We start from the raw sequence: 15779 nt of genomic DNA on the forward strand, positions 1-15779 counted from the left end.
CAAGCACCAGCTCTACCCGAAATAACCCCTCCACAGTTCCTGGGGGGGTTGAGGCATCAGGCAGTCACCCAAACACACAGAAAAACTTCTGGGAGGCTGCTGGAGGCCTGGAGCAGGCTGCCCGGAGAGGCTGTGGAGTCTCTTCCTCTGCGAAGATTCCAACCCCACCTGGACATTGTGATGCTGGGCAAGCTGCTGTGGGTGACCCTGCTTTAGCAGGGGTGTTGAACTGAATGGTCTCCAGAGGGCCCTTCCAACTCCATCACATTGGGATTCTGCTCCTTTCCTGCTGGATCAGAATCCACTGTCCCACTGCAGACACTGAGGGTTGGGGAAGAGCAGATGTAGGTTGGCAGCGGGTGGAGACAGGGAGAAAGGGAATTCAAAACTGCTCTTCCACAAGGATGTTGATGTTGGAATGGGACCAATATCACAGATCCACACAAAGCATCAGCTATTGGCGAGGGACATTTCAGAAGAGCAGAGCTATGTATCCTATTAGCTTGCAAACAATACAGCCACACCAACGCCAGGACAGCAGGGCCCTGGAAACAGGGAACTGCTATTTTCAGCACCTCCCAGTACCCCCCCACTGCTTCAACAAACTGTTGGTATAAAGATGAGGAAAAAGCCCCGGAGCTCCCCACAGCCATCTCCCCCCCAAAAAGGCTCTCCAACAGGGATGAGAGAGAAACGTGTGGAAGTAGAATGTGGCAGTGTCCATTTTATGCCCAGTATGGATGAGTGTCTCTCACACAGTACCCTCAGGTCTCATCAAAGCTGTGGTCCACACCCCCTGAAACCGTGCTGGCTTTTCACTCTGACTGCAGCAAAAGTCACTGGGGGAGCTAGCAGCACCATGGCTATCCACAAGGTCCTGTTCCTTGTCACCTAGATGACTTCCCAACCAATTCTTCAAATGGCAGGAGTTCGCATCTGATCCTTGATAGAGACATAAATCCTCCCTGCAAGCCCAGCTCCCTGTGCTGGCTGCACACACCGTATGCACCTCCCTCCTTGCCACCACCCGCTGCAGCAACAGGAACTGGCATCGAGAAAGATGCCAGAACTCCTGTTGGGGCTGTGGGTTGATTTGCCCACACCCCTTTTTGTTTCTAGAAGTCCTTGTAGAGGAGAGGAAAAATCCCTCAACATCTTCAAGGCATCCTGCAGGCTGGCAGCAGCCAGGGACAGGCAGAGAAGGGCTAAATTTTTTTTAGCACAATGCTCTACGGAGAGCGTCCTGTGATCAAGCAAAGCAAATTCCTGAGGCTCTCGGCAAGGACCTCGCTGCTCCTTGCGAAACTTCCCAGCTGGAACCGAAACGCCAGAAAACATTTGGTTTTCCCTCCTCCAACAAACAGGGGCTGGGATTCCTTTCATGACAGTATTTGGATTTTAATGTCAGTCCATATTTAGCAGGAGGAAAAAAAAAAAAAAAGCCTCCCTTCCTTCCTGTCACATTTTCCACCCTTGATGACATCCAAGATCAGAAATAAGCAAGTGCTGGCCGAAGAGGGAAGACGCATCTACTCCAGCTTCAGAGCCCCGAAAGGGGCAGAGCCTGGAGCGTGGTGGCTCCCTGTGTCTTCCCACTGGGGGTGTGTGGAGACACGGGTCAAGCAGCTTACACAGCCCTCGGACCTCACGGTGAGGAGGGGAGACAGCCCTCGGACCTCACGGTGAGGAGGGGACACGGCCACTGAACCTAGCACCAAGGAGGAGAAGTGGCCCTCAGACCTCATAACACAGCCCTCGGACCTGGCATCGAGGAGGGGACACAGCCCTTGGACTTTTCAGCGAGAAGACAGCTCCAGGATCTGGCATCGAGGAAGGGACACAGCCCTAGGACCTCGTGATGAAAAGGGCACATAGCCCTCGAACCTGCCGCCGAGGGGGAAGGTGCCATCGGCCGCTGCAGCTCGGAGCGGGGGACAGCGCGGGGCCCGCTCAGAGCAGGAGCCGGCGGGACTGGCGTACCGCTCCCCAGAGCAGCCTCACACCCCGGCACAGGCCCAGGGCCAGGACCTGGCATGGTCAGGGGGCCGCTCACTCATGCGGTGACCCCAGAGGGGCGCCCTGTGTGCGGGGTGCCGGAGGGGGCTCCACAGCTCCGAGCCCCGGGGCGTGGGGCATGTGAGCTTCCACAGGTGGGCCGTGCGGAACCCACGTGTGGCGGCCGTGGGGAATTCGTTACTACCATCAGTAAAAAGCACCGTACAGCTCACCGGGAGGCACACGGGACCCGAGCCGGGCCCCACGCGTGCCTGACGCCCGGAGAGGCCCCGTCCCTCCACAACGCCCCCGTCTCCGCTCCCCCCTCCAGAGCCGGGGCGGTCGCTCACCTGCAGCGCCGGGCGCGGGCCCCGATCCTCGTCCCTCGCTGGCTCTCGCCGCCGCCCCGGTACGAGGCCGCGACCATGGAAGCCGCGCCGGTGGAGGGCGCGGGGGTCGGGGGCTTGGGGTTGGGGGGGGTAGGGGAAAAGAAGGGGAGGAGGAAGGGGAAGGGGAGGGGGGGAGACCCCGCCGCCGCCCCTCAGAGCCCTGCCGCGGAGCTGCCGGCCCTGAGGCGCCCGGGCGCCGCTCCCGCCGTGGCCGCCATGGTGCGGCTCGCTGCCGGGCGCGCGCGGCTGACAGGGGCGGGGCGGCGCGGGCGGGGCGGGGCGGGGGAGGGGCCACAGAGGAGGTCCCGCCCCGATAGGCGCCGCGGGAAGCCGCCGGGCTGGTGCTGCCCCCTGGCGGCGAGCGGTGCCCAGCCCTGTCGCCGCCATCGTCCCTGGAGGGGAGAGGAGGAGAGGGAAGGCGCTGCCCCCCTTCCAGCGCCTACCAATCACCGCCACAGGCGTGCGTGGCGACCAATCGGCAGCAGAAGCGTGCGCGGACGGGCGGGCTCGGCGCGGTGACGGCTGCCGGAGAAGGTATCGGGGCTGTGGAGCAGCGGGGTACGGGGGTGCGGCGGGCAGCGAGCTCCGGGCCAGCCCCGGCGTTAGAGGCAGGCACAGAGCCTCCCGGGGAGCGGCGAGGCTCATCGAGGGGGGCAGGCAGGGCCCGGGCGGGAACAACAGGCGGGGACCGGCCTCGCCGAGTGAGCAGGCAAGGCCCGGTCGTCCCCGCCCCTCCCGGGCAGCCGTTCCGTTGCTTTTACTTCCGTCGTCCCGTTCCAGTCCCGTCATCCAGGGCCCAGGGCAGGTCCCCGGTGGTCTGGTGTGGCTCTGTGCCAAGGCTTGCACGAAGAACCCGACCCACAAAGTAATCACAGTAAATCAATAGCGGGCAGCGGACGGAGGGAGTTGGGTTGTGAAAGCGGAATCGAGAGGTGAACTTCAACGGGAGAGGCTTTTCTTGGTGTGTTTTGCGGCCGGGATTTCCCCTTGTGGCTGTCGCCAGTGTGGCACGGTTGGGTTAGCCATGCTGAGGAGCCAGGCTTCTATGGAGCAGCCCAGGCTCGCGTAGAAAAGCCCAGGCTGCTATAGAAGAGCCTAAGCTCCCGTACAAAAGTAGCTGAGGGAACTGAGATTGTTCATCCTGGAGAAAAGCAGGCTGAGGGCAGACTTTCTGGCCCTACAGCTTCTGAAAGCTTAGACCCAGGTGGGTGGTGGTCTTCCAAGAAAGGAGTGATGGGACATGAGGGAAGGGCCTCAAGTTGGGCCAGGGGAAGTTTGGGTTGGATGACAGAAGAAACTTCTCCCATGAAAGGGTTCTCAGGCCGGAACAGGCTCCTGCAGGAGGTGGTTAGATCTCCTCCCTGGGGGTGTTCAGAAGAGGCAGAGCTGTGGTGCCAGGGGATGTGACTTAGCACCAGAGCTGAGAGGTTGGACACAAAATCCTATGAGGAGAGGTTGAGGGAGCTGGGCCTGTTTAGCCTGGAGAAGAGGAGGCTCAGGGGTGATCTTATTACTGTCTACAACTACCTGAAGGGACATTGTAGCCAGGTGGGGGGTGGCCTCTTCTCCCAGGCAACCAGCAATAGAACAAGGGGACACAGTCTCAAGTTGTGCCAGGGTAGGTATAGGCTGGATGTTAGGAAGAAGTTCTTCACAGAGAGAGTGATTGGCATTGGAATGGGCTGCCCAGGGAGGTGGTGGAGGCACCGTCCTTGGGAGTCTTCAAGAAAAGCCTGGATGAGGCACTTGGTGCCATGGTCTGGTTGACTGGATAGGGCTGGGTGCTAGGTTGGACTGCATGATCTTGGAGGTCTCTTCCAACCTGGCTGATTCTATGATTCTATGATTCTATGATGATGATCATGCAGGTCTTTTCCAGCCCAGAACGGTTTTATAAAAGCCAAGCATGCCCAGCAGCCCTCCGCTGACGTTCTGTCCCTCTCTGGGCAGGTGTGGAGCCAGGATGGGTTTTGCTGAAGACAAAGTGTACGACTACATCCTGAGAAACTTGAAGAACTTCAGGAACATCCGCGTGGCATCGCTGGCCGATTCCCTCAGCTGCCTGACCGACGCTGACAGAGTAATTCCCTGCTTCCTGAGTGCCACCAGGCTCCTTCCCCACCATATACCCCAAGCATACCTTGCCTATGTCCGAAACGGAGCTTCTCTTACATGCCCTGTGTGTTCCGTTGAGGATGAACTTCAACATACATCTCCAGGGAGGTGGTGGAGGCACTGTCCCTGGAGGTGTTCAAGAAAAGACTGGATGAGGCACTTAGTGCCATGGTCTGGTTGATTGGCTAGGGCTGGGTGCTAGGTTGGACTGGATGATCTTGGAGATCTCTTCCAACCTGGTTGATTCTGTGGTTCTATGATTCTAATGTTGAAGTCAGAGCCTCTCTTAGATCCTCTGTGTGTTTTATGTGCAGTGAGCATCACTTCAGTGTATAGCTCAGGCAGCATATGGCTGCTTTACCTCTAAGGCAGACTGTGCCTTAGATGCCCTGTGTATTCTGTTTAGGATGAACTTAAGCACGTAGCTAGGCAATATATAGCTGCCTTAGGCTGAAGTCAGAGCCTCTTGTAGATCTGCTGTATGTTTCCTACAGGGGGCTTGTTCCATGTCAATGTAAGGCAGCGTATAGCTGCTTTACACTGAAGCCAGAGCCCCTCTTAGATCCTCTGTTTTATATGGGATGAACTTTACCTCTAAGCCAGACCACCTCTTAGATGCCCTGTGTGTCCTCTTTAGGATGAACTTCCCGTCACCCTACAGCTCAGGCAATGCTTAGGTGCTGTAGGTTGAATCCAGAGCCTCTCAGAGCTGCTGTGTTCTCTGTAGGATGAGCTTCACACTCGGGAAGAGACTCGAGGCAGCCAGGCCACTGTCTATAGGTTCTACCAGTACCTGAAGTGCCGTCAGGGCTGGGTCCCTGACCTCATCGACGCGCTGCGCCACAACAACGCGGAGCACCTGGCCAACGAGCTGCAGCACCTCTACGACTCCTTGCAAGTCTGTACGTGGCCTACTTATCCTTGAGCGCAGTCCCAGGGATGTCTGGTGGAGATGGGAACCAGACCCACATCTCCTGGCGTCCGCTCAGCAGCTGGCCTCTCTCCTGTCACAGTGTCCCAGGGGTGCCCATGACCGCCCCTGAAGTTGTCCCTCACCCCAGTGGTGTGCCCAGGGGTGGCAGGGTCCTTGATTGAAGGTGCTTGGGTTGACAGTGGGCTGGCTTTGTTGCTTGAGGGGAGATGGAAAGGTGGGTTAGGAGGGTGTTGCAGGCTTGGCTGATGGGATAGAGCAGACACAGGGGCCAGGGAGGGGCAAGCAAGAGGCTACCTCTGCCTCTTTGTTTTTTTCTCCAGTGTCCTCACTCACAAACCCCCTCAGCTCCTCCAGGTGCTCCGGCTCCTGCTGCTGCTCCCTCCCCTCCTGCAGCCACTGGTGTCTGTCCCAACACCTCCATCCGGGCCCAGACCCCATCCCCAAGGCCTGTCCCGGCTCCGAGTGTGCCCTTGGCCAAGCAGCTACACCAGGACCAGCCTGCAGACAGCCCCCCACCTTCCCTGCCCAGTTCTGCCGTCGCTGACCGGGATGCCAGGATCCCAGTGCAGGAGTCGGTGAGTGGGGTACGCATCAGGCAGGGACACAAAAGTCCCTTTTGGACTGCAGTGAGATGTGGGGAGCCTGCGATAGGGCTGCGTGTGTCAAGGGACCCCTCCAAGCAGCCTCTTATTTCTGATCTTGCTGCATGGTCTGGCAGTGCTGGACTAATGGTCTTGGTGATCTTAAAATCTCTTCCAACCAAAACAATTCTGTGACTATGATTCTGTACTTGAATCTGACATCCTATAGCCTATGGAACATCTTGTTCAGTTCTGGGCCCCACAGTTTAGGAGGGACATTGAGATGCTTGAGCGTGTCCAGAGAAGGGCGACGAGGCTGGGGAGAGGCCTTGAGCACAGCCCTACGAGGAGAGGCTGAGGGAGCTGGGATTGGTTAGCCTGGAGAAGAGGAGGCTCAGGGGAGACCTCATTGCTGTCTACAACTACCTGAAGGGTGGTTGTGGCCAGGAGGAGGTTGCTCTCTTCTCTCAGGTGGCCAGCACCAGAACAAGAGGACACAGCCTCAGGCTGTGCCAGGGGAGATTTAGGCTGGAGGTGAGGAGAAAGTTCTTCACTGAGAGAGTCATTGGACACTGGAATGGGCTGCCCGGGGAGGTGGTGGAGTCGCTGTCCCTGGGGCTGTTCAAGGCAGGATTGGACATGGCACTTGGTGCCATGGTCTAGCCTTGAGCTCTGTGGTAAAGGGTTGGACTTGATGATCTATGAGGTCTCTTCCAACCTTGGTGATACTGTGATACTGTGATCTTGTAACTGTTCCCCTCTCCTGCTTCCACACCATGGATTGGCATGTAGAGTCTGCTCTGTTAGTCTGGGCTCCCTGGCACAGCAATTTAACAGAGCTGCATTCTACATCTCCCTGAAAAGAGTCTGGAGCCAGATGGGAATTGGGCTTTTCTACTAAGCTACAAGCAGCAGGACACGGGAAAATGTCCTCAAGTTGCATCAGGGGAGCTTTAAGTTGGACATTAGAAGAAACTTCTTCACTGAAAGGGTTCTCAGGTTCTCAAACACTGGAACAGGCCCCTCAGGAAGGTGGCTCAATCTAGAGGTGCTTCAGAGAGGCAGAGATGTGGTGCTGAGGCACATGGTTTAGTCTTAGCCTTGGCAGAGTTAGAGAATGCTTCAACCTGGTGATCTTAAAAGTCTTTTCCAACAAAAATGATTCCATGATTTCCTTCCAGCTCTCCGAAAGCCTCCCGGAGCGAGAGAGTCCCCAAACACTTCCATCCAGAAGCACGGTCTGTGATGGAACAAACAATGGGAAGAGCGGAGAGGGGCATCTCCTGAAACCCACTGGGGCTGCACAGGAGGCAGCGAGACCCCTCGGGGCCGCCAGCGTGGATGTGCCGTCTGCTGTCGCTGCCGAGCAGGGCCAGTCCTGGCTGAGCCGCCCGCAGCACCCGGTGTGCGTGGACAACGGCTGCTTCGGCAACGCCAAGCACCTGCAGCGCGGCGCTCCGGGCCTGGGGCTGCGGGCGGGCCTGCCAACCAGGCAGCAGGGCACTGCCTGCCACCCTGAGCCGCGCAGCAACGAGCCCCAGGAGGACTCGTACATCTCCACTGAGTCACCCCTGAGGCTGGAGGGGGCTGCTCACAGCGGGGGACTGCAGCCTCCAGACTCCACACCGGAAAACCAGGCTGCACCCAGCTCTGAGCCCCTGGAGAGCTTGGTGGATGTGCGCAGCCCACTCCTCATTCAGCAGCAGGTGGATGGGGAGCAGAAGCAGAACAGGATGCTGCAAAAGGATGGAAGAGACAGAGGTGGGTTTCCTCTCCATGTAGCTACTGTGCTGATAGGGAGCAGGACTGAATGTGCAGCCCAATGCCCATCCTGCTTGGCAACGAGGATGGAAAGTGGCAGTGAAGGTGATAGCTTCGGTCAGGGCCCTGCCAGGAGGCCATGAGAACCCTCCCAGAGAACAGTGGTAGCTGTGGCTGTTGATAGGGAATGGTCCAGTGTTGTCTGCCTTCATGGCCCATGGACAGCTGAACAGCTCTCTGCTGTTGTCAACCATCTGCTGGACTGCAGGAGCCTTCTTAAGGAAAGGAGTAGGTCAGGTACAGAAATCCAGTCTGGCTGCCTGTTCTCCGATGGTTTTCCCTGATTTTGTTGTTGCAGTTGTTGGCTCAATGTGTTTAGGCACAGTGTCCTGACCAGGACTTGGCCGAGGTACTTACTTCATCCCTGATACAAACTCCCCAGCTGAATGCCTCTGCCCCCCTCTTTCAGCAGCCTGGTGCCACCCTGCTCTGCAGGGAAGGAATATATTGGGTGTGCTGACCTGGCTGGTGCCATCTACTTTACGTGCACCTAGGAGGAGATCTGGAATGCCACAGCAGAGGCAGGGCCATGAGCAGTACCCAGCAGTGCTGGATCCTTTCCCTGACCTGCACAGCTCTGGGAGTCTCCTGCTGTGGCAGCTCTGGGGAGGAGCAGAACTCTTGGAGGTCTCCTGATGAACACAGTGCCTTTTGTTTTCTTCCCAACAGACACACGGATGGAAACAGCCTCCCCAGCTGCTGCCCTTGTGCCTATAGACACTTCTCCATCTCACACCACCCCCCTGAATTGTGCACAAGAGGACAAGCAAACTGTGGAGAAGATGGCCAGCAGCACCCTTTCTGTGCCAGCAAAGGAAAAAGTAGGTGACTTTTCCCTCTGTCACTTGCCCTCAGGTCCTTGTGAACTCCCCCTGAGCAGCAAATCTGCTGCTGCAGTGTCAGAATTTGATCTGGCAGCAAGTTTATTTCAGGACTTTTTTCAAGTGTTCATTCCCCCTTCTGGATGCTGTGTTTTGGAGTGTGGGAGAAGAGAGCCAAGGTTTGTCAGGCTTTGACTCCTCTCCAGTCTCCTGGCTTCCAGGTGTCTCTTTCCACTTCTCTCCTTGTTGCATGTCTCCACTTCCATGCTTCCTGAGACTCCCCCAGAGTCCCGAAACTTCCTTGCCCCACTGAGTGTCCCAGCCCTGAGAGTTACCTGTGACCCAGCCTTGCTGTTAGTGAGTGGAGATGTGATGGCTGAGTGCTGAGGTGGGCTTAGCATGTGACACCAGTGCCTAAGAGCAGGCTAGATGGATGCTTCCAGTGGTACCCAGCCTCTCTCATTGTCTCCCAAATGTGCTCCAGGTCTTCATGGACTCTGTCCCAGCTGTTGCAGAAAGCTCTGAAGTCCCATCTGAGAGGATGGCACCCCGGGACTGCTCTGGCACAAGTATCTGGGAGCCTGGTAGTGATGTGGAGGGTGATGAGCTCAGCAAGCCAGATGTCCTCCTCTCCATATCTAGCTTCAGCCTCAGCAGCGACCCACTCTTCCTGAGCACAGATAGCTCCAAGTCAGGAGAAGCACTCTCCAGAGTCAACTTGAGATGTCCAGCTCCAGCAGCTCATGTAGACCCCAGAGGAGAGGAGGCAGCTGGAGCAAGCAACAATTCCTGTCCACCTCCCAGCCGGGACAGCACCTCTCTAGGCATCCATGAAGACCACTACCCCAGCATGCAGTTCAAGGAAGGCAACAACATCCAAGATGGAGCTGATCCCCTTGGAAACCCTCCAGTTTTGGACACAAGCAGTAACGCTGTGAGCAGCTCCCCTGAGGCCAGAGTGTCCCTAGGGGACAGCAGCAGATCATCCATGCCTTACATCCTTCCAGCTGTGGGCATCGCTCTGCTCTCAGCCCTTCTGGTGTACAAGCGACTGCAGAAATAGCCCTGCAGGGATGGGATGCCACTGCTGGCACTCGGCCTGGGTGATGCCTCTTTACAGCAGGAATTTGGCCAACACCTTTAAAGCCTGAAGAGCAGCAGCTGTGGGGAGATGGTAGGAGTGGTGTTAAATCTCTTTCTGGAAGATTTGGCTGGAAGAGGCCTTGGTTGTGAGATGCTGCTGGGTTTGGGTCTGGTCCTACTCTGCTTCTCAACCATCTCCTTTTACACCTATAGAGAGAGTCTTGCTCAGGGAGTGACTTTTGAGTCCAAAAAGAAAGTTCTTGTGGCAATTGTCCACATCTTCCAGGAAGCCCCAGGGAATGTCCTGGTGGTCCAAAGGGTGACCTCTGGACTGTGCAGCAAGGAGAGGTTTTGCAGACAGCCTGTAAACATGGAGCTGGTATTGTTGGTCGAGGGTCTGTGGAACAGCCTTACTAAGTGCTTCATGTTGTATTTGCCTTGGTGGCTCTGGTTCTGCTGCTGGGACCTTGGCTTGGCCCAACTACTCCTTTCCCCCTGGTGCTGGGTGTGTGGGCAGGACCCCAATGCACCAAGTCACCTTCTGTTCATTGGTGGTAAGAGACACCCCAGTGATGAGAACCAGAGGCCAGGTCACGTGGGAGCTGTTCCTTTTCCTGTCAGCTGCCATCCTGATTCAGAGCATCCAGGGGACCAGGGATGGGCTCTGGCATTGCTTCCCGCAGCACTGATGCCCTGGAGATGCAGCTGAGTGTCAGGAAAGTGCCACATCTAGCAAGCTTCCTCAAGGATCAAGCTCATTTCAGCCCCCTCCAGACAGGGAAAGTGGGATTATGCTTTCAGAGGAACCATGCACACGATGCCAGCGCTAAGTGTACTTGGTCCCGCACAGGATTGTCTGATAGCTGTGGCCTTGAGGCTGTGTTTTTAGAGCCTGGCTGGAGAGGTGGATGTTTCTGCTGGGCTTTTCCTGGTATCTGGTGCTATGGAAATGTAGGAAAGCTTCACCCAGGTTGGGACACAAATAGGGTTGAATGTGAGCTGTGGGAGGCTTTACCCAGTGGTTGAGATGCTGCAGTTATCCTGAAGGTCCTATTTAAAATTGCAGTCTGTCATTTCCCTGCTATCCTGAGGGATCAGCTTGGAGTATGAGGGAACTGGGCTGCTAGAGTTCTAAGATCAAATCCACAACCCTGAGGAAATATTCCCTGCACAGGGCAGCTTTCAGGTGGAGAAGCAGCCCCACTCAGTATAAAAAGGGAACACAGAATGAGCCAAGGACTGGAAGCCCTCTGCTGTGAGGCCAGGCTGAGAGAGTTGGGGTTGTTGAGCCAGTAGAAGAGAAGGCTCCAGGGTGACCTTCTCGTGGCCTTTCAGTGTTTAAGGAGACAATAAGAAAGCTGGGGACAGACTTTTTAGCAGGACCTGTTGTGACAGGACTAGGGATGATGATTTGAAACTAAAAAAAGGGAGATTTTGACTGGAGAGAAGGAAGACATTTTTTTACTCTGAAGGTGGTGAGGCCCTGGCCCAGAGAGGTGGTAGATGCCTTATCCCTGGAACCATTCTAGATCAGGTTGTTTGGGGCTGTGGGCAGTTTGCTGTAGTTGCAGATGTCTCTGCTGACTGCAGGGGGGTTGGCCTGGGATCATAAAATGATTTAGGTTGGAAAAGACCTCAAAGAGTCCACCCCAAAGCATTCCATGATTCTCTGATTCAGTTGCTGTTGGCACATTTGAGCTTTGGGCAGCTGAGTGACAACCAATCCTGTGACAGGACAACGAGCAATGGGTGCAAGCTGCAGCACAGGAGGTTCCACCTCCACACAAAAGGGAACTTCTTTACTGTAAGGGTCACAGAGCATTGGAACAGGCTGCCCAGAGAGGTTGTGGAGTCTCTCTGGAGACTTTCAAGGCCTGTCTGGATGCTTCCTTTGTGACCTGAGCTAGATTGTATGGTCCTGCTCTGGCAGGGGAGTTGGACTCGATGATCTCTTTGGGTCCCTTCCAACCCCTAACATCCTGTGATACTGTGACCCATGCTACCCACTTCTGTCCCTGCAGCTGCTCACCATCTCATTTGTTCGTCCTCTCATCTCCTCTCTCATAAAGCAGAGGGCACAAAAGTAACAACACTACTTCTTTTGTTTTTCTAGTTAGAGGCTTACTGCAGCTGGAGGATTTCTTGATGTTTTTTTTTTCTAAGCTCTAAAGAAGCCAGTGCAGACTTTTGAGGTGCCCCCATCCTCCCATGATTTGCTGGGGGGCAGCAAGGGAGGAGACAGGACTGGGCAGAATGTTTGGCAGTCTGGTGGTAGATGTGCACAGCAGAAGGCCAGGTATCATTTTAGTCTGGTGAGGCCACAAGGATGCCAGGGGCTCCAGATGGTTGCAGTGGTCTGATGCTGGTGGCTGGGCTGCATTCTTAATCATAGAATCGTAGCATGGTGGGGGTTGGAAGTGACCCATGGGGATCATCTAGTCCAACATCCCTGCTTTAGCAGGTTGCTCAGGATCAAAATGTCCAGGCAGGTTTGGAATCTTTCCAGAGAAGGAGACACCACAACCTCTCTGGGCAGCCTGCTCCAGGACTCCAGCACCCTCACAGCAAAGAATTTTCTCCTCCTGTTCAGGTGGAACCTCCTGGGTTTCCATTTGGGCCCATTGCTCCTTGTACTGTCATTGGGCACCACTGAAATCACAGGAACATGCAGGTTGGAAAAGCCCCTCAGGATCACCTAGTCCAACCTAGAACCCTACTCTACAAGATTCACCTTAAACCATATCCCTAAGCATCACATCCAAACCACCCTTAAACACATCCAGGTTGGGTGACTCCACCACCTCCCTGGGCAGCTCATTCCAATCCCTGACCACTCTCTTCATGAAAAGCTTTTTCCTAATGTCCAATCTAAACCTCCTCAGTCTCAGCTTGAGGCCATTGTTCTGTCTCCAGTTACTTGTGAGAAGAGACTAGCAGCAGCCTCTCCACAATGTCCCTTCAGGTAGTTGTAGACTCCCCTCAGCCTCCTCTTCCTCAAACTATCCATCCCCAGCTCCCTCAGTTACTCCTCATCAGATTTATTCACCAGGCACTTCCCCAGCTTTGTTGCCCTCTTCTGGACCCACTCCAGCACCTCCACATCTCTCTTGTGTTGTGGTGCCCAAAACCGAACATGACACTCAAGGTGTGGCCTCACCAAAGCCGAGTCCAAAGGGACAGACACCTCCCTGCTCCTGCTGGCCACAGCACTTTTAATCCAAGCCAGGATGCCATTGGCCTTCTTGGCTGCCTGGGCACACTACTGGCTCATATTCAGCTGCCTGTCTATTACAGCTCCCAGATCCCTTTCTGCCAGGCAGATCTCCAGCCACACTGCCTCAAGCCTGTCGCGTTGCTCACAGTTGTTGTGACCCAAGTGCAGGGCCTGGCATTTGGCCTTGTTGAAACTCATCCCATTCATGTTGGCCCATTGATCTAGCCTATCTAGGCTGTTACCTCTTCTCTTCTTTACTGTGTCCAGTAACTTATTCCTCAGGGATTCCTGCCACACCTTCCTGCTGGCAGTGAGATGAGCTGCCCAAATCCTGGCTGTGAAGTGCTGCTGTCATGTGCAGAACTCAGCCTGCAGTGGGAAGGGTCCATCAGTGGCTTCTCCCTCTTTCCCTCTGCCCCACAAATGCAAGCAGTGCCTCCCTTATGTGATAAGGACAATAAATATCTGTAGTAGTTAAGCTGGTTTTGATCTAATAAGGTTGTACTCTGATGTTCCCATTCATTGAAAGGACTCTTTCCCAGCAAGAGTGGTCAGGCATTGGAATGGGCTGCCTGGGGAGGTGGTTGAGTCACCAAGCCTAGAGGTGTTTAAAAGTCGTTTGGATGTGGTGCTTGGGGATATGGTTTGGGGTGAGCCTTACAGAGTAGGGTTTTAGGTTGGACTTGGTGATCCTGAGGGGCTTTTCCCGACCTGAATGTTTCTGTGAGTCTGTGACAATGTGTCCTTCACGCATTCAACTCCCTCTGTCGAGAGAGGGAACACAGGGGCTGTTCTCCCCACCTGACCTGTGGTGATTTGTCCAAAACCAGGCAGGGAGAAGGACCTGGGATCCCACATCACCACTGCCAGTAAGCTGTTTTTCTTCCTCAGCTTTCTTTTGTCAGTGAGGGCTTTGACCCACGACCTCCCCAGGAAAGCTGCACTTTTCAACACTATGAACTGCTCTTTATTTGCAAGGAGTGAGGAAGTCTCCCCAAACCTATTTGCCTTCTGAAAAGGCTCATGATTACCTCTAAATATTTACCAAAATCATGGTGGGAAAAGCCCTCTCAGATCATCCAGTCCAAGCATCAACCCAAAACCACCACGAGCACTAAACCATGTCCCCACAGGCTGTATCTACAGATTTCTTGAACACCTCTGGAAATGGTCACTCCACCACCTCCCTGGGCAGCCTGTTCCAATGCCTGACCACTCTTGCAGCAAAGATTTTTTTTCCTGATATCCAACCTAAACCTCCCCTGGCACAATTTCAGGCCATTACCTCTCATTCTATCCCCTGAAAGCAGAGTGCTAATCCTGTGTGACCAGGCTGCAGAACCCATCCCAGATTCATTAGAGGTGGGGATGTGTGCCTTCCCCATGTGCTTTCTGTGGGATCTGGGGACATCCATGAGATCCCAAACCAGCAGCCTCCCTTCCAAGGCCCTCTTCTCTGATGTTTCACTTGCCTGCTGTGTTCTCCCCTCGCTTTTTTAGCCATGTTTGTGCACTTTGCCTTTTCCCTGTTGACACAGCTGGTCGATGCCACCTCAGGCTGGATCAAAGCACACACTCTGCTTTGTGGTGTTCTCACAGCTCTAAATGCAGCACTTTAAAAGTGTCACCAGCAGGTGAGCCATGTCCCTGCACATCTCTTAAAGCAAAAAAGCCTTTTACTAACTGCATAATAAACCTGTGGGCAACTGGCGAGGGTGCGGTGTGTGTTTGTACTGTGAGGGGTTGGAATGGTGTGGTCAGCAGGAGCAGGGAGGTCATTCTGCCCCTGTACTCTGCACTGGTTAGACCACACCTTGAGTACTGTGTCCAGTTCTGGGCCCTCCACTTTAGGAGGGACACTGAGATGCTTGAGCGTGTCCAGAGAAGGGCGACGAGGCTGGGGAGAGGCCTTGAGCACAGCCCTACGAGGAGAGGCTGAGGGAGCTGGGATTGGTTAGCCTGGAGAAGAGGAGGCTCAGGGGTGACCTTATTGCTGTCTACAACTACCTGAGGGGTGGTTGTGGCCAGGAGGAGGTTGCTCTCTTCTCTCAGGTGGCCAGCACCAGAACAAGAGGACACAGCCTCAAGCTGTGCCAGGGGAGATTTAGGCTGGAGGTGAGGAGAAAGTTCTTCCCTGAGAGAGTCATTGGGCACTGGAATGGGCTGCCCGGGGAGGTGGTGGAGTCGCCGTCCCTGGAGCTGTTCAAGGCAGGATTGGACGTGGCACTTGGTGCCATGGTCTGGCCTTGAGCTCTGTGCTAAAGGGATGGACCTGATGATCTGTGAGGTCTCTTCCAACCCTGATGATACTGTGATGGCTTTTGGAACCTTCTCTAGAGCAAGTTGTCCTGTGGAAGATGGAGAATTAAATACCAAAACTTCATCTGCTCAGGGAGCAGAGGCTGCACAGAAGGATTGCAGCAGCCCTCCTCTGCTGTTTTTGGGCTGGGTTCCTGCACCCTGGGTGTCCTGTTTGAGGAGACAGGTGCCTTCAGAGAAGCCTGTTTGTACAGCTTCTGCCACTGAGGATTTCAAGCAGCTCCATCTCTAGCCGCTGGACAGCAGGTCCTAGGAAGCCCAGACAGCTGGTTCAGGACGAAGATGGTTCTCAAGGTAGCATAGAGCTGCGCTGCAGCAGCCTGTCCTCAGAATGCTGTGGTTGCTAAAGAGCAACTGAGTGAGTTCTGTGCTCGAAAGTGCAAAGGCTTTGAAACAGAGCTCCAAGCTGCAAATCCTTACAAGTCAGAGGGCATTTGGGCCATAGGTAGCTGCAGTAGCAGGCTAGGCAGGAAGGGACTAGAGATAAACACAGATGGACACTGCAAG

At 55.1% G+C, this 15779-nt stretch overlaps 2 protein-coding genes across 4 annotated transcripts in view; one reads left to right on the forward strand and one right to left on the reverse strand.

Annotated features, from left to right (window-relative positions):
- Positions 1-2428, reverse strand: part of PTPRA (protein tyrosine phosphatase receptor type A) — a 162349-nt gene extending 159921 nt beyond the window's left edge. Inside the window, exon 1 of the mRNA XM_064151661.1 lies at positions 2346-2428. The gene's annotated coding sequence lies outside the window, so the exon portion shown is untranslated. The remainder of the gene's footprint in view (positions 1-2345) is intronic.
- Positions 2429-2867: 439 nt separating this feature from the next.
- MAVS (mitochondrial antiviral signaling protein) lies at positions 2868-14664 on the forward strand. 3 transcript variants are annotated; one of them, XM_064151653.1, is made up of 7 exons: positions 2868-2918; positions 4335-4464; positions 5227-5401; positions 5779-6017; positions 7196-7775; positions 8505-8656; positions 9141-14664. In XM_064151653.1, the coding sequence occupies exons 2-7, from the start codon at positions 4348-4350 to the stop codon at positions 9717-9719; spliced, it is 1842 nt and encodes a 613-aa protein (XP_064007723.1). In that variant the 5' UTR covers positions 2868-2918; positions 4335-4347; the 3' UTR covers positions 9720-14664. The 3 variants fall into 3 exon arrangements, with proteins under 3 accessions (XP_064007723.1, XP_064007725.1, XP_064007724.1); XM_064151655.1 differs by having other exon boundaries at positions 5779-6008; XM_064151654.1 differs by lacking the exon at positions 2868-2918 and adding an exon at positions 3023-3345.
- Positions 14665-15779: the final 1115 nt, after the last annotated feature.

The sequence above is a fragment of the Pogoniulus pusillus genome, chromosome 11, assembly GCF_015220805.1.
Source record: "Pogoniulus pusillus isolate bPogPus1 chromosome 11, bPogPus1.pri, whole genome shotgun sequence".
Taxonomy (NCBI): Eukaryota; Metazoa; Chordata; class Aves; order Piciformes; family Lybiidae; genus Pogoniulus; species Pogoniulus pusillus.